This window comes from Pseudopodoces humilis, chromosome 23 (genome assembly GCF_049639895.1).
Source record: "Pseudopodoces humilis isolate 2021_Gansu_Grassland_sample_001 chromosome 23, ASM4963989v1, whole genome shotgun sequence".
Taxonomy (NCBI): Eukaryota; Metazoa; Chordata; class Aves; order Passeriformes; family Paridae; genus Pseudopodoces; species Pseudopodoces humilis.
Window position 1 is genome coordinate 2,816,681 of NC_142222.1, and position 18,802 is coordinate 2,835,482.

General features: G+C 46.6%; 1 protein-coding gene across 2 annotated transcripts in view; it reads right to left on the reverse strand.

Moving 5' to 3' along the window:
- Positions 1-14,942, reverse strand: part of YPEL2 (yippee like 2) — a 32,916-nt gene extending 17,974 nt beyond the window's left edge. The window contains exons 1-2 of one of the 2 annotated variants that reach the window (XM_014255063.2): positions 14,857-14,942; positions 3,192-3,505 (exon numbers count right to left, since the gene is read on the reverse strand). In XM_014255063.2, the coding sequence (XP_014110538.1) occupies positions 3,192-3,308 (117 nt within the window). In that variant the 5' untranslated portion in view covers positions 3,309-3,505; positions 14,857-14,942. Of the gene's footprint in view, positions 1-3,191; positions 3,506-14,856 lie in introns of those variants that run through there. The other variant, XR_001331658.2, reaches the window with a different exon arrangement.
- Between the last annotated feature and the right edge of the window lie 3,860 nt (positions 14,943-18,802).

Consider the following 18,802-nt stretch of genomic DNA (forward strand, 5'->3'; position numbering starts at 1 on the left):
TGTTAAATGTCTATTTTGTTGGCTGTTCCACTCAGGCCCCACTAGAAAATGATGTAAAAGGCACATTTGTCAAGAAAAACTCCTGTGTCTCCTTCCTGGAGACATTGATTATGGAATATATATTTTTCTTAAACATTCTAAAAACCATGGGATGTTGTGCCTGTAACAAGAAGTACCTTTCACTTATTTTTTGGCATTGAAATATGCTTTTTAAGTACGGTTGCCTGGCATGGTGATTTTGTTTTTACATTAAAATCAAAGAGAATTGGGACACCCTGTGCTAATTTGCAGGAGCTGACAGGACCTGCTCCAGAATCTTCCAAGCAGACTGGACAAAAGCAGTAACATTTCAGGTGGGGAGAAGAAGGAACAAAGACATTCAGTGACTTCCTCAAGGTCATACAGGGATCTATTGCAGGGCAGGGTTGAGTTCCCAAAGTCTCAGCCCACTTAGGCACTGGAAAAAGCAATGAAACAAGAGTATGTACTAAATTTGGCACAGCCTTTTAAATGATGCATTGCTCCAAGGGAACAAGAACCTCCACTCATGCTAAGCCAGACACCAAAGAAACACAGAAAGGAAAACTACTCACTCCACCCAATTTATCTGATCACCTTCATATTTCCTAAGTCAATAAGGCTTTCTTGGCCAGACAGTCCAACCTACAATTTAGATCTTATTACAAAATCAGACACACTAAACCACTTTCTCCCTCAGGCAGCAGGAGATAAAAGGCCAAGTAAGCAACATTTGGTAACTGGCTTCATGTAACAGCTTTGGATTTTCTTAAAAGCCTCAGCATCGATTGTTTTCTTTAAATAGCAATGGTTTATTGAGAAACCTTCTACCCCTTTTAAAACACAAGGTTCTCCTGAAGTAGCGAAGGGAGCAAAAACTGCCTTGCCAAGGCATATTTGTCAAAGAGTTTTGGATACCTGGTGCTGGCAAAACACTTTGAAGCCAAAGTTAACAGTGGTGCTTGAAGGGCTGAGAGGGGAGACTTGGGAGATGAAGAGGAAATGAAAGTATGGGCTGACACAGAACAATCCTGGGATTCAGCTCCAGTTGTGTTTCATCCAACAGCTCAAGCCAGTGCTGCAACTTGTGAGCATCCAAAGGAGCTAAAAGCTCCCGGAGTGCAGAGCAGCCCAGCTCTGGTGTGGTCTCTGCACAGCTCGGGGCAAAAGGAGCAGAGGAATTATTTTCATGGAGGCAAATCACCAGCACCCTGCTGTTACATAAAAGCCTGTTTTGTGGGGAATGTTTCCAAGGATGGTGTCATTTGGGATCCCAGTGGCAGAGTCAGGTTCAGGATGAGCTGCAGCACAGCCTCAGGAATGCTCCTGCTTTTGCAGAATCTCCCACTCCCTTTTCCATCCTCGTTCCTCCCTTTTCCTCTGCCACATTTTCATGTGGAAAACAAGCAACTGCAGCGCCTCGTTCAGGGATGTGAATATAAGGCTGTGATGAAAGAACTGAAACATCTCCCCTAGGCCTTCTGCAAACTGAATTCAAACAGATTAAAAAGCCACTATTTAAGTTTGCCTGGGAAAGTTCCTCCACATTTGGAAGCCCCTTGAGGCAGGGACTGCCCTTCTGTTCTGTCAAACAGCCACTTGTACAAGCCATGATTGCACAACTACTTTTATAAGGTTTCCAATTATACAAAGAATGTGTTTTTATTCATGTTTACAACCCTGAGAAACAAACCCTGAAACCCCAAACTCATTGCATCCAAATTCCATGACCTACTAGTGGCTCCACCAGCGATGTGGTCCCAACTATTAATTTACACCTTGGTCTAGAATGAACTTCAGAAGGAGCAGATTTCAGAGCACAGTGGAGTTAACACTTCCAAAAGTCACACTGTGCTTCCCTCCTTTCCCTCTCCTGTCCATATTTTAGCAGTCAGCATTCCTGGGCAGTTTCTGCCTGCCTTGGGCTAGAAGCTCAAATTCCAAGCAGTTGGCAGCACTGGCATTGCCCTGCTGGAAGCCACTTAACCTGCAAAGCTGGCTGCATTGGAGCATGGACATGGAACAAGGAGGGGAAGGAAGCATCAAAGGTGAAAGCACTGGGAATGTACAGCCTTGTTTTTCCCCTTGGCTGGGGACCAGCTGTGTCAAAAAACAAAAGCAGAGCAGAAACTCTAATCTACTGTAAAAACAGCAAGTAAAACAAGCCTCTTTCCTCATCTAGTTAAGCACCTTCTGTGTCCCAACACAAAATCCAGGGCACCAAATAAAAATCCAGGGAGTCACTGCCCCATCTCAACTGGGCACAGGAGCCTGGAGTCACCCAGCTGGCCCAAAGAGTGAAGCAATTTCACCTCCAGGGCACAGATGCTGCTACATTTACACCTCAAACCCCTTTGCAAGGGGCACAGCTCCTCTGTCCCTAGTGATCCCAGCCTTTCCAGGCTGCTCCAAGAAGCTGAACTATTCAAGCTGCACACACAGAGCTCACAGCACCCTTTCCACTCAATTCAGCTCATAAATCTCTGGCTGTGCCTGTTTTTTCTGAACACAGATTTTATAAGCTGAATAAACTTTACGGAACAGTTATTCCAAGGCAGCCGAGACCCGGGAACTTGATGCCTGACCACAGCCAGGCACTGCAGGCTCCAGCAGACACTGGGAAAGTTTAGTTTTTCCACTTCAGAACAAGATCTTCTTACTGGCCTGCTCCTTCTTCTGCATCAAAACACTTACTGGCTCTGAGAGCTTTTAATTTAGCTTATCCTGACACCCCTCAAGAGTTGGAAGGGACTCATCAGGATCAGAGTCCAACTCCAGCACAGGACACTCCAACAATCCTACCCTGTGCCTGAGAGCTTTGTCCAAATGCTTGAATTCAGACAGGTTTGGTGCTGTGATCAAACCCTGGGGAGCCTCTTTCCAGTGCTCAACCACCCTCAGGATGAAAACCTTCTCCTGATATCCAACCTAAACCTCCCCTGACTCAGCTCCAGCCACTCCCTGGTCACCAGAGGGAAGAGATCAGTACCAGCCCCTGCACTTGTGAGGACAGTGAAGACCCCAAGCAGTTAAAACAAAACCACCAGCTCACAAATAGATCTTTTGGGATGAGAGCCCATTTTCCAAGGAAAAAGGCAGCTGGATATGGCCAAGCACTTCCACAGCCACCGACGTGCAGTGTGAGGATACCGTCTGCTCCTGGGAGCACCTACCTTGGAAATGAGCTCATCATGGTTGGCCAGGTGAGCCCTGCAGTGAATGCAGCTGTAGGTCCTGTGGCACGAAGGCAGATATGCCTGGAAAGTCTTGGACCTTGTCATCTTCACCATTGGAGCCACTGAGCGCTGGCTGAACTCCGGGGTGGCCCAGGAGGCGCTCCCGCAGGACGGGTCGCACGGGAAACACCGGAACACGCAGGTAAAGGCCGTGGTTTGGCAGGGGATGGGTGTGTGGGGCAGGCTCCACACGCTGGTGATGCTCCAGAGGAAGAGATTTGGGCAGAGGAAGCAGGGGATTTCACAGAAACCTGCGGTGGAAAATAGGCAGAACACTCAGCTCACAGAGGTGACAGCGCTGTCCCAGCCCGCAGTGGGATTTAGGGTTGGATTCAGGAGCAGGAGCCAGGAGTGATGCCTGGGGGGTTAGATCAGGAGGACAGATATTTATTCATTTGCTGGCTGCCCTCACACCTTCCTGCTGTCATCTCCACCCATTCTTCCAGCTCTGGAAATGACTGCAGAGGTGTGACAATAATTCCCACCAGCCTGATTTCCCAAACCCCTCTGGGGAACTCGGCACTACCCCGGGCTCTGCCAGCCAGGGAGAAAGTGGGGAGCAGAGCCAGCCCTGCTGTCCCCTGGCTGACTCACTGCTGTGACACCCCAGAAGCCCAAGGGAAAAATGAGAGCTGAACCTGGGTTTTCTGGGCCACCAGGTAAGGCCATGAGTCACCAAACCAGTTTTTCTCTCCATTGTGCCCTACTTTCCACATGGGAAATGCAGGATTCCTTCATTACACTCTCCTTTATAACTCCCTACAAGCTCTGAAGGTAGAAGCTACTCTATAAACTGCACTTCAGTATTTTATTTTTTTTTATCTGAACATCTGACAGCAGCCAAAGCAAGGCACAGCCTCTGAAGACTACTCCTGATAGCAAGAGACAGTTAAAAACCCTATTCAGGATGGAAACACCATTTTACACTCTGACATCATCTGACAGCACCTGCAAGGCAGCTCAAGTCTGGGTCTCTTTTTGTTGGCAGAAATGGGAGTTTTCAGATCCCACACCTATAAAAGTCTTACCAGCTACAAGTGTTCCTTTTGAGGATGGAAAAGCATAAAGGAAACAGCTCCCCTCCCTCCTGGATCCATGGCGTGCATGCACGCTCTACAAATTAATCATGAACTCTGCCTGCTCCTCCCAGGAGGATTTTCCTCTCCATAAAACATGTGATTCTGCTCAGTTCTGAGCCTGCACTTTGTGTGTCAAACATGGAACACCATCACCCACCCCCAAAATAAAGAAAACAAGGAATAACATCTTAGGCATCCATGAAAACCTTGCCTCCAGCACTTTCCCCAAGCCTTGTCATGGTTGACAAAGCAGATTCAAGGTATCCAAACCATGGGCAGGGACACCTTCCACTGGTCCCAGGGTGTTCAGAGCTCTGTCCAGCCTGGCCTTGGACACATCCAGGGATCCAGGGACAGCCACAGCTGCTCTGGTTACCCTGTGCCAGGGCCTCACCACTCTCACAGGGAAGGACTTTTTGGTGATACCTACCCTAAACCTCTTCTCTATCAGGGTGAAGTCATTCCCATTGTCCTGTCACTCCCTGCTCCTGTAAATAGTCCTGGTACCAGACAGAGGGACCACGACCCCACACAGTGCTCAATAGGAGGCAGAATCCAGTAAACAACAGGACACCAAATTTTTTTCCCTTTTTTTCTGAAATATTTTTCTTCTGCTCTCCAGGAGGCAGGTCCCTTCCAGTCAAATGGGAAAAAGGCATCTTGCTCATCAGGCAAACTGCTGATAAAGCATATCTATCATGATCATAACAGTCAGCACTTCCCCAGCAGTGCTCATCCCTAAAGCTTTTTGCAAATACCAACAGATCAGATTAACCTTTTCCAATTAAAGTTACAGCCACAGCTAAGCAGGACCCATCCTGACACAGAAAGGTTTATTTTCCAGCTTGTGAGGAATTCACCCCTCTCTTGTCCAGTCCAAATGGGGTTTTGTCAGGAATTCACCTGGTCAGTTGCTAAGGACTGGGCACTGTTTGCTCCACAGCTGCACCTCTGGATTTTAGCAAAATTTGCCTTTTACACTTGTCAGAGAAGGAAAATAAATCAGTCTTCACCTGTATCCTGCCCCAGTTTTCTGTGTGCACCAGAATTTTGTCAGAACTGAATTTTGCATTAGTCAGCATTGTTTTCCCATCCACAGTGAGAAGCACTCAAGGACTGCAGCCTAAATTTGCACCAGGGCAAATCAGATGGAAACCAAAGCAGAATCCATTTTCTGCTGATACAAAACTGTCCCAAATTTCCAGGGCCCTGACTGAGCAGCTGATGTGTTTTAACCTAGCCCTTAGGGATCCCAGAACCTGGAATCTGTGAGCCTCCAAGTGCAGGGAAGCAAGAGACGTGCCTGTCCTGGGGCCAAATAGAACTGGATCCCAAGGCACTGCCTGGAGATTCCCCTGGACAGAGCACCTGGAGGAAGGCACGAGGAAGGACTGGCAATCACTTCACCTGACTCCTGAATGAGAATCCAGACTGTATCTAAACCTTAAATCTGATTTGGTGCAATCCCCTCTCACCTTCATTTCAGCATGGATCAGTAAAATAATCAATCACCACTTTTAGCACTTCCATCCTGCCATGCCAAACTTTCCTTTCCTGATCAGCTGGAGAAGGCAATCCACAGGCACCCCCAGAGCCCAAAGGAGACATAAATAAACCCCAACCAGATTAGTATCACAGCAATCCCTTAATTTGTTGTTTGCTGACCCCTCTGTCCAGACCTGCTAAGCATCAATGCTTCAGAACAATGAATAAACCAGGAAATACTACAGCTGCATTTATCTGACAGAGCAATGAACACACACAGGAATTATCTGCTGCACACAGCTTTCTGCAAAAGCAGTTCATGAACATTCATTTATTTGACCTCATAACACACTGAACATCAGCAAAAAACATTTGACCTTTTAAAAGCAGACAAAAAAAAAAATTCAGGCAAGATGATATCAGAGGAACTGCAATTCCTGTTCTCAGGGCTGTGCTGAGAAGGCAAACTCCATCTCTCTGCTTCAGGCAGAGCAAAGAATAAAGATTTGTGAGCCAAGATCATGGTGGGAAGCCTTGCTAAGAAAATGCCTTGAATAAAAACTTCAGATAAGCTTAGCTATTGCAGCTATAATTTATCAAGACACCACTTTCATACAGTCTGATCACATGAGCATTGTCTACCAAGAGCTCTGTCCTCATCAAAGTGTGGGAGAGGAGGGAAACCTACAGGAAATGCATTTTGATACCCTACAAGCACAGCCAGCAGCTTGTAAGGACCAATTTCTGTCCTAAATATAATTTTGAAATGTATTCAGTGGCTCCCAGCAATGCAAAACCCAAACCCTTGGATTTTTCATGTCCTAATGACAACTACATTTGAATTAAAAGACAATTACCAGCTAACAGCGCATTTGTTCTGCTGCAGAACAAAGGCATGAGGATGAATTTGGGCTGTGCCTCTGGTTTTCAGAATGATGAGTTCATGTTCATCAGCATCACAGGCAGTGGGCAGCAGTGGAGTCATTCCACTCATTTTAAAACAGAACAAAGAAGGTTTGTTCACTTTATCATCATGCCCAGGACTGTCCGAGAGATGAGTATCTGTCACCAGCACCACCATCCATTATTTTTCTTTTCTCATTCAAGAGAAATTTATCTCTGGGATGCACTCACTCAATTCAATGGAAGAGAAATCTGTGCCTATTAATTAATGCACAACAAGTCAGAAAGCTGGTTTAGACAAAAGGAAGGAATTCTAAAGAAAAAGCTTCCAACATCATTAATTGTGGGTTATCAGTCAGAGAATCAGCTGAATGTTTTGCTTGCCTGCACTGGGTGTGTTGGGCTGTCCTGATTCATCCTGCAGAGTTTTGGGCAGATATCAGCTTCCTGATGGAAAAATCACCACATACATTTTGCCACTTGGGCAGCTTTTTGGTTCAGAATCCACCCTCCACCTGTGGGTGTCCAACACCCCCTTTCCACATAAAGCTGTCAGCAATTCAGGAAACACAAAAAAAGGGAGGAAGTCTGTGCCAAGCACTTGCTAGACAAGGCCACTACGTGTACAAGTCCATATGTCAGAGAAAAAAACCATCACGCACAAGCCTAATTTTGAATAAAATCCATTTGCAATGCAGCTCAGATGCAAATGTTCATTGTGGCAGGACAAACAACAGGTTTGTTGGGTCTGAGAGTTTGTTTTATGGATTATTCAATTTTAGAGATAAACTTCAGCCTGTGAAACACTTGTTAGAATAGAGCAAATGCTACAGAAAGCTGTTTGCAGCAGCTCTGAAATAATCCAGATATTTAGAAACCTAACCTTTCTCCTTTGGTGGCTCTCTTCTCATTTATAAAGAAAGAGTTTGAGATGTGCTGATTCCCAGTGCAAGGGAAGCACAGGAGGAATGTGGTTTGGAGAATTTTCTGTGTCTAAGCTGTGGCAGCCTGGGTTGCTCTATGCTCTGAGCAGGATTCTAAAAAAATTCTCAAGGTAAGATCAGCCACTTACCAGGGTTTTCTTGACAAAAACTGCCTTAATATTCCTTAATGCAGCCTGAAGGAGGAAGGCTGGTCTCTAATTTGAGATGGGGTTTGATGCCCTGCTCTGCTTCCCTGTGGAATAGAAGTTATCACTGTCAGGTGTTGGGCCCTCAAAGACACCTGGTGCTGCTAAAGGAATATTTCATACTCTGATGGTGACAAAATATCCTGGTTTGGGGCAGTTCTGGAGACGTACAGCTCTGGGAAAGATGAATCAGATCGTCTGAAGGTGGGAGGGTGGGATGTACCTTGTGGAAGGTCTGGGAGGAACGATGAGCATCTTGAATTTAAACAGGGAACAACACAAGGGAAAGCCAAGAAAGGAGCTGAAATAGCAGATGGGTGAACACAATGTGCTTCACTCTTCAGTGTCAAGTTTCTGAAATGCACCAATTTCAAACCCTGGCTAAGGTGACACTGCAAAGAGCTCAGCAGCAGCACCACCACTGATCCCTGAGTGTCCTTCTCTAACACCTCAGCTCATCCTCCAAACCCTGGAAGTATGGAAAGAACATGAGAAAATGTGGAAAACAGCCAGCAGGAACCCCCTGCACTGACTTTTATCAGTTGCATGGACACAATTACAACACAAATAATAATATTTAACCCCTTTTCCTCCTCTGGATGTCTCCTAGCAAGTGACTTCATCTCTTCCTGCATCACAAGGAAGCATCTCATGGTTTTGGGAAAAAGGTGAGGGAGGGATGGAGGGATGGATGGAGGGATGGATGGAGGGATGGATGGATGGAAATAACACTCCAGACACCTGCAGGAAACCACTAGAGGGCATCAGGAAGAGCTGCAGCAGGAGGCAATCCCAGCCTCTCCAGCCGGCCACAGGGAATCCACGGGCAGGATGCCAACCCTGCTGCACCTGCCGTGCTCCACATTCCACAGCCAGCCCGGCAGGAAAAACCCCAGCGTTATCCTGCTTGAACAGCTCCCAGCACCAACCCCGGCACGACTGCCAGCCTGATTATATTAATCACCTTTTAAAAGCTGGGGTTTGGTGGCTTTTTTCCCTCTTTAAGATCATTGCCCCATGTCTATCACAAATCTCGTCAAAAACAGATACAGCACCCCACAACAAACCCTCCTGGGGTGTCTCTGATGGACAGAATTCCTCTAAAGGTCACCTGGAAAGTACAGGAAAATGAGCTGAAACTTAAAAGGAACAAAGCAAATTTTAAAACTCACTTCAGGTAAGAATTTTGTTTAAGTCTGTGTAGCTTCATCACTAACCCAGTAAAAACGCATTAAACTTATTAATTTTTTAAAATGGTTCTTTACATAGTTGATTTAAGTTCTGTCAATTTGGAGATTAAATCAAATTTTCAAGTTTCACTTATTTTAATAACCCACACCAGTGCATTTTCAGGTTCTCAAATGCAAGAAGCAAGTCCAAAAGGCTCTCGCATTCCAAGCAGGAATCCTTGTGTGAATTACAGCACCCAGCCAACCAAAAAGGGAAAGAACAGGTTAAAATAACTCAGTGAAGATGGTGCAGAGGTGCTTCTTTCTGGCTCCTGACTACAGAGAGCAGGTGACAATGAGAATTTTCTGAGTTTCTTTACAGCCTAAAGCTGGGCTTGGACCATTCAGTGTCAGAACTGCTCACTCATCTCTCCCCACCACCCAAAGCACCATCAGACAACATGGGGAAGCAGGGAAAGGAAACAATTCTGGATATTTTAATCAAAGCCTTTCCTCTACAATTTCATCTCAAGAAGGCACGGGATGAGCTAGGACAGACATCACCTGGCTCAATAGTTTATTACAGAAGGTTTCTTTAAACCTTTTTTTATTTAAAGGTATTATTGAAAGATTATAATTTATTACTTTTTACAGGCCTGTCTCTGAAACCACACGAGCAGGGACTGCAAGATTCAGCCTCTCCAAGGAATGACTGACACCTCTGGCTGAATTCTCTTCCCACTCTCACGAGTTGCCTGGCAGCGATATCTTTGCAATGCAGAAGAGCCTATGCCGCTGATAAGGAGCAGCAGGGTGAGATTACAGCTGTGAGCTGCCCACCTTCAGGTCCCTCCAGCCAAATCCAAGGCCCAGTTCCAGCAGAGGCCACTCCAGAGGTACCAAACACAGCAGAAGTCACCCAGAGAAGCAGCACAATTCTGAACGAGGCAGTGCTTCCGTCTGCTCCCACCAGCAAATCCCACTTGTGCCACAAATAAAAGCTGCAAGCTGGGCTAATTTAACACACAAGTGACTCCATTTCCTCCTTTACATTTTGCAAAGCCCCAGCAGCCCCAGGAAGGGGTAAGAGTCCTGCAGCTGAATCAGCTGAGCTGCAGCTCCTCGTTTCAGACCAACCCTGTGCTGGACAAAGCCATGTTCTAGGTGAAGGTGACATTTGGAGCCTCAGATCAAGGACTTTGCCAGTGTCACACGGACACAGCGTTCTACAAAACCAAACAAGACCCTTGCCTTGCTATTCTAGCACCAACCTGAATTAAAGGCAGCAAGGAAAAGCTCTTCCAATGCAAGCAATCATTTACTGACAAAATGGAAATGCTTTTCATCATCCCAACTTCTCAGCTTGATTTGCTTTAATTGCAGAACAGTCTGTCTGTCCAAATAAATCTCCAATCATTGCATTTTCTGTAGTGTTCCTCAGATCACTTTATTATCTCTCTCTCTGGCAAACGTAGGTATGACCAGGATTCAATTACCTGGGGCTGCTGGATGGATCATCCATTTCTCCCTGATAAAGCCAGGGAACACAGTGAGAACATTTATCTGTTGCAAGGATCATTCCAATATCCTCAAAGACATTAAAGAAGGGTCTGCTAGAGCTGCCTGTCATGACTCACTACTACAAGCTCCCCTTGCCAAATTTCCAAGTTTTCACCTGCCCACAAACCCCACCTGCTCAGAGGGTTCTTCCCAAGAACATCTTTAACCCAGCCTTGCTCTGCCCAGCAGCTCATCTGTCACGAGACAGGCAGTGACTTCATTTTCTACCCTCGTACATCTGATTCTTTTCTGAGGAAAGCTGAGGATAAGATGGTGAATTCTGACCCATCTCTGCCAGAAACACTTTTAATGCAACAGTTCCTGCATTAACAAGGGACAAACTCTGCAGTACTTCAACCACAACCTTTCTCACCTCCCTTTAGCAGTGCCATGTGTCAAGGGGGCAAAGTCAGGTGAGGATTTAGAGCTTGGAACTTCACGTGACAGATGCTTTATAACTGAATCTAGTTTAAGAAGGTCAAGTCAGCTGTTGCCTTGCCAGGTTTTGTCATTAGTTCCTCCTGGATATCCTCTCCAGCCTGCCAAGGCAGGTGAACTGACTCACCTCTCACAGTTCTGTGACAGAACTGACGCAAGTTTGAGCTGGGAGTTCCTGGGATTCTCATAAAGATTTCTTATTTCCCCACAATTAATAATTAACCCCTTTTTTAAAACTTTTTTTTTTTTTTGTCTGTGATGCTGGACAGTCTGTTTTTAGTAACATCTTGCTCCAGTCATATTTCATCAGTGAAACCTCAGAGGTTTCTTCTGGATCTCTGTGGCTGGGCCATGCAATGCCCAGGTCACACCACGCTACGTTTTGTCCTCGTGGTGCCAATGTGAAACAGGAGAAGTCACACCACTCTGCCATCCCTCTCAGCAGATTAAAAACTTCTCTGAAGGGCAAATTCAAAGCATCCTCAGCTTTTAGAACTTTTAGTAGCCTTTGCTCGACTGTGGGAGTTTCGCTCTGTACAAGTCACGACGCCAGTGGAAAAAAAAAAAAAAATAAGGAGTCTAAAAGCGATGTATTTTTGTGAGTCAGCAAAACTCACATTTTAACATTCTCCACCAACACCTAAGCAGGGGTAAAAAAGCAATCTCTAGATGGACCTGTCAATGAGGGAACCGGAAGGCAGCTCCACCACCTTGCCTTCCCATAACTTTCAATGACTCACAGTGCCTGGCACTATCATTTGTTAAAGCAAGAGTGAAGCAGGGATAATAGCTATTTACTAAAAACAGAGGAGCGTGATCAGCTTTAATTAGCATTGTCAAGTGACTTAAGATTGTCAGGTACAAGATGTGGGAGAACTAAGTCTCATTAATTATGTTATTTCCTGCAGCCTTAAGTGGCTTGGCCAGTCCAGTGACGCTTCCGGAGACAGAGCTGCTCCCGATGGCCAACACATCCCACACCAGAGTGTGGAAATGCTCCCAGGCAGGCCTGGAAGATGTGGCTGTCCAGTAAAAGGTGGCAGAGAAGGAGTGGAAACAGGAACACTCAGCTTACATGCTACAGGACAGCCACAGACCCTGACAAACGGGGACAAAAATGCAAAACGACATGGCAGAAATCAGACTCTGAGATAACTGACTGCCAGAATCCAGGGAGATGAAGACCAGGGACCAACGGCGGCTACAGGGAATAGGATTCAGGTCCAGGGTACAGCACTCTTCAAAAACTGTCTTTTTATTCTCCCCAAAAAGACAAGCTATAAGAAATCCACATTCTCAGCCAGCATCACATGGCAAACAGACACTGATTTACCAGCTAAAGAGTTGTACTAAATAAATGAAAAATCTTTGAATCAGAGTAGTCCCTCTCTTCCATGGACTCTCCTTGGCTTCTGGAAGGAAAAGGAAACCTGTCCTTAGCCATTAGTTACTGTGATGGATCTGAAAGAAAAAACCCACAAATAAACAGGCACAGGAAAGGGAACGTCTTGAAGGACCAACTTACAGGTCTCACTCAAGGAGTGGAAAAAGGCAGCTATCCTGGTTTCCAAGCAATAAACACACTCTGCTATACCTCAGACATCCTGATCAGCCTCAAAACAGCCCAAGGAGCTCTCAATTTCCCCATTCCTGACTCTGCTGTGATCCCTGTGCTCCAGCACTCCATAGCTGACCTCTAATGAAGACTCTGCTTATGCTCAAGCAAACAAAGCTCTGCCAGTTAATGACCAAAGCCCAGTGAAAGCCAGGCTTTATCGGTGTCTCTTCTTCCACACACACAGGCGAAGGCAAGGCCATGATGCAAGGACAAGAAATAAATGGTTTTTTCTCCTTTGCAATCCCTGCAATGCTTTTGTAGTACCACACCAGATGAAGGAGGTCCCAACTTTCTAAACTGCCAACCAGGACCTACACCAGAGTGACCAGTTCCTTAATTAAATTCTCATTCAGCAGCAGGTATTCAATCCATGAGTCAAGGAGCCTTTGAGGGAATGTGGATTTACAGGTAGGGATGCTGTCTTCTTCAACACAACCCTGACTCAACTGCACACACCAAGCAGCAAGGAAAGGAAATCATTTATTCAGAATCTATGAATCCAGAGGACATGAGGGAGCTCAAGGACTGTTTTGCCAGTTATTCCAATCCTGGCACTGGGAAAGAGACACCTACAAAGAAAACTAAAATAATAAATAAGTAAGAGAAGCACTTGACACCTCCATCAGATGAAAACAATGTCTCTGCCCTCCCTACAGCATTCCCAACCTCAGCTTCAAAGTGCAGCCCTCACTTCTACATGGCCTTTCGGCAGGAAACAAGAACCAGGGATCCAGGGAGAAAAGGAGAACATCCCAATTCGTTGTTCCAGTGCTGCTCTTACACAGCAAACAATGTTTACAAGGAACCAGAGGCGTGGAACCAACACGATGAGATCTTGAACAAAATCAGTGGGAGTGCTCTGCGAGGATGAAGTCACAAAACACATCCTTTCCAGGCAGAATCCTCTCACGGATTACAAGGCAAGCTCCCTCGGTATCTGCTTGTTTACAACCCTCTCACTCAGCACAGGCCTCCCTGCACTGCCCAGCTTTAAGTACCCATAAACGCATTAGGAAAAATTCTTATCTGGAGCAGGGAGCAGGCCCTGAGGAAGGCAGGGGCAGGAAGGCAGTGCAGGAAGGCAGGTGCTGTGCTCTGTCCCGCCCTTGCCCAGCTGCACGCGAGGAACACTGGTCTGACAGGCCTTCCTCTGGCTGTTTTCTAAGACAGAAAAAGGTGAGGACAGAGCCACTCCAATAATTTGTAGGGTAAGGCTGCAAGGATTCCATTTCTTTTTTCCTACCCCGTTAAAATCACGTTTTAAACACAAGCATTTCAAATCAGCTTGACTTCAAAATTCAGCACTAAAATCTGAAGCTATGGACCCATGGCTACTTCTGTCACCTCGAACTTCTCTGGCTTTTCTGGATCAAACCCAGAAGTTTCTATGGAGATGCAGAACCCCGTTACCATTTCGCCCTCAGCCCTGGCCCTCGGCGGAGCTCTGCAGAAGAGGAAGCTGCTACACCCTTATCAGAGGCGATAGCAACAACACAGAGCAGCTGAGTTAGCCCGCGCCCGGTTTCGGTGCTCCGAGTGCCAGAACTGCCCTGGGAGGGGCATCCCCAGGGTGCCCCGCAACCCCTGTGCCCCCCAGGCACGATGGCAGCGCTCTAGCAGAGCCACAGCTGGGCACTGCCGGGGCTCCAAGGACTCGCAGCACAGCTGCCAAACAGAGCTGCTGCCCCGGAGCCCCGGGAGAAGATGCTGCAGCTCCGCGGGGTCACCGCCCGAGCCCCCCGCACGCCCCGTCCCACCTGCGGGGTCAGCGTTTATGGTGCGTCCATCGCCACAGCGAGATGGGTGGCGAGGAAGCACCATCTCTGCTCCTCCTTCTCCTCCCCCGGCGTTTCCTCGCCGATCCCCGGGTCGATGGCACCGAACCCCTCCCGGCCGGACCTGTTGCCCCCCGCCTGCATCCCCTCGCCCGGCCGCGCACACAAAGGCCGCCGCCCAGCCCGGCTCTCCCACCGCCAACACCGGGGGCTCTCCCATCTCCTCTACCGGCCCTGACGGAGCCCGCCGGGGATGCTGCCCCGGATCCGCGCGGCCACGGGGCGGGTGGAGGGGGGGACACGGGGACACTCGGACACAGACGCGGCTGTGGCGCAGCTGCGCCCGGCCGCCCAGCCCCGGCCCCGCTAGGCGCGGGCCGGGACGTTTCTCCTCGGTGGCCGCTCGCCCCTCACGCCCTCACGCTCTCCGTGCCGCCCTCACTCACCGCGGCCGCACCGAGCGCGTCCCGGCGCGGACCGAGCGCGGCGGCCGCCGACGCGCACAGAGCCCACAGCGCCTCCCCCGCCCACCGCCTGCTCCCTCCGAATATACCGTGCCGGCGCTGAGCGACACCGCTTCTAACCAATCAGCGCCCGCCGGCACATAGCAACACGCCGCGGATTGGCTGTCGCCGGCCGCAGCCCATTTTTGCCCAGCCATTCAGAGCGCGACGCTGGCGCGGTGCTCCCGCCCCGCCCCTCGCGCACCGGCGGTCCCGCACGCAGAGGCTGCGGCGGCGGCAGCCAATGGGAGCGCGGCTCGCGCGGCCGCACAACAAACGCGGCGCGAGCTCTTAAAGGCGCCGCGCCCTCCCGCGGCGATGCGCGCAGGATGCGCGGGGACTGCGCGGCCCCGGGGGTCCCGGGTTTCAGGGTCACGGCGCAGGGAAAGGGGGCGGCTCTGGTCACTTTCCAATGGTTGTGCGGTATTTCCGTCTTTCCCCGCACAGGTAATTAGCGCGCGCTAATGAACGGCGGTAATTAGCGGTGGCTGGTGCGCGGGGTCGGCCCCGGGGGTGCGGGAGCAGCGGGCAGAGCAGAGACACAAAATGCACCAGTGCTAACCCCAAATCCACCGATATTAACCCTAAAATCCACCAGTGTCACCCCTCCAAATCCACCAATATTACCCCCAAAATTACAAGTAACTAACCCCAAAATTCACCAATATTAACCCCAAAATGCAGCAATGCTAACCCCCCAAATCCACCATTACACCTCCAAATTCACCAATATTAACACCCAAAATCCACCAATACCAACCCAGCTTCCCCAACATGCCACAGGGCTAATCGCAAAAATGAGGATATTCCATATTTCTCCTAACAATCTCCATCCCAGCTCCTGCCATGGATTTTTCCAGAAGAGATCTTGGTGGTTTTGTACCCCAACAACTGCAGATGTGCTCCCACCCCCAGCAAACTCCAATTAAATGCTATCCCCTCAAAGCTCTGTAATTAACACATCAGCACACAGCAGCTCAGGACGAGGTCATTTGAAGGCTTCTTCCCTGCACGTTTTTATTTCCTAATAACAATAATTCAGTGTATAAAGTACAGGTTTAATAATCCCAGAATAGTTTGGGGTTGAAGCAACTTTCAAGTCCATCCCCTTCCAGCCCTGACTTGGGCAAGAACTCTCCCCACTATCCCAGGTTGCTCCAACCTGGCCCTGGACATCTCCAATATTAAATATATTTAATTAATATTTTCTATCTGTCCATTTCTCGCATCTATGGATAAAAGTTCTACATCAGGGCTGAAATATATTTGCTTTATGAGATTATTCTTGTTCTAACACTCTCCTGCTTAAACAAATCCATAATGATATTTTACTGCAGAATTCCTTAATCGGTAATAAGCAATATTCTGGTTCAAATGTTAAATACATGGACTAATAAAGCAATATTTCCATTAATTGTGATATTTTTTGTGGGTAAAATAAAATCCTGCCTTGTGCTATAAATTATTTTCCTTCCACAGAAGCCAAACCCACCCCTCCTGATTACATTACTGAACCAGCTGGGTGAGGAATTCCACAGATTTTTAATACTAAATGATATTTTTTCCACTCCTTGTGCACTCGTGGTACAATTTAAACATGCTGCTAACGAAGATTCAAGCACCAGGGCAGTTAGCAGCTATTAAATACACCCAATAAAGAGGAAAATTGCCTTTCTTTTTTAAATTTGTGTTATCTTTAGACAGCTGCAAGAGGAGCCTGCTTTGAAGGCTTACTTTAAGCTTCTTCTTTTCTTAGATAACCTCTTGCCTTCCCCAGCCAGCAGCAAAGAGCAAACAGCAGATTTTCAGCCTCTTTCCCCAGTGCTAAAAGCTCTGTGTTTAACAGAGCTAGACAAGGTTATCAGCAGGAAGTGGTTACAGAATTTACTTGAACTTTAAATCACCCAGAAACCACAAGAAACCATCAGCAAAACAAATTTACATCATTAAGAGGCTGCTGCACAGCAGTGAAATTATTTTTTTTCCCCACCTGTGCAGAACTTTCAGTTTGTTAATAAAAGTACATTATTTAAAAGGTGAACATCAAGATTATTTTAAAATATATATATAAAAAAAGTTTCTATTGTAATAAGATTGATTGAGGGTGGTGACTAATTTGAATTATATTGCTTTAAGTTCAGCATTACCATGGAAATCTGGGGATTCATACAGCTTTGAAGTTGTAGAAAAATATCACCCTAAAAATGCCCAAAATTTCCTTATGTTCTAACCTCCATGATCTACAAAAATTGGAAGGTTTTTAGGGATAAGAGTGTTTTATCAGCAGCATTTCACTCACTTCTTCAAAATGAAATGCTGGTTAGGTTAAATGCTATTTACTAAAGCTTCAAGTCCCATTTTTACATTTCATTATGGGTAACAGAGTGTGGTTGCAAACTTTTCAAGCACAGCTTGAGCACCACCATGAAAACTTTTACTGGGCTAAGCTTTAGGGAAATCTATTAAAAAAAAAACAAACTGAATTTTGGCTCTACAATAATTACAACTTAGCTTTCAACTGAACAGCTAACCAGGATTTTTAATTTCGCTATTTGCAAACACTATTTTTTGGAGCCTGAGCAGCACAGCTACTGTTTTTCCCTGTTCAGTATCTGATATCAGTTGAAACCTTAATTATCATTTAAACAAGAAAAGCCCAACTGATCAAGCATCACTGCCTGGGGGAAACTTTTGCCATGGCAATACTGAGAGGGGAGAAAATGCCAGATCACCCACTGAGGTATTGCCTCAACATCTTGGGAATTAAGTGTGCGTTAAACGCTGATAAAAATCTCAGTTTCTTGGCATTCCTGAATTTTATTTGCAGCAGGTGTTAATGGCCTCATAATCAAGATACTTCCCCTGCTATTGCCTTTTTTTCTCTGTAAAATGGGAATATTTTAAATTTTTTAGACACATGAGGAAGCATCCTTTAAGTGTTTCTATCGTTAACAAAAGTATTTTTTTCCCCCCAATTTCCCTATTTTTGGTCCAACAAAAAACCAGCCAGCATCTCCCAGTGCTTCATCCTGACCCAAAAATCACCAAGCCATGACTATGCAGCTGTAAAACCACCCCTTACAGCTGATCCCTCATTTCCCTTTCCATAGCAATAATCCAGATTTTAGAATTAGGAACTCCCCTTTCCATAAATCCAGCTTAATAAACCGATGGTAAAACCTCCGAATGTGGGACTGAAGGAGCATCATCTGCTTTTAATGCAGCTCTGCACTGCGGGTTCCCCATCCCGCCGGGCTCCGGGAATGGCTGTGTGGAAGATGGATCCTATGGAAATCCATCGGGAATGCGCGGGCTGTGGCGGCCTCCCGCGGCAGGAGGGAGCAAGGACCGGACATTAATATTTATTTCCTACCAAAATTCATCCCTTCTTCACAGACACGGGGAATTTTCAGGGGCAAACCAATTAAAAAAAAAATATATATATCCCGATTTTTTTTTAAATAATCAGCACCTCGAGCTTTCTTGCTTTGGATAAAATAAATTGTGAAGTTCTCAAAAATCTGTTTGAACTGTGGATTTATGCCAGGTGACACCACATTTCCATGTTAAAAGACGCTGTAATGCACTCCAATTCCTTATTCCGGTTTACCAAACATTTGGGATGTGTTTTAAGAAATCAAACAGCAACCAGAGCCATCCGGAGAATCTTCTCATCATGCTGGAAAAATCCTTTACATTACTAAATATTGTAACATACAAACCCCCACTTCACCTCTTACCTAAATATTAACCCTCAAGGCTTTAAAACTACACTTGACCTTAAAACCTAATATTTAATGTAATTTAATGGCAATCCAGTAGGAAAGCTGGAAATTTTTCCTCTAGGACTAGAGGAAATGTTATCCTGCTGATCATCAGAAAGGACAAA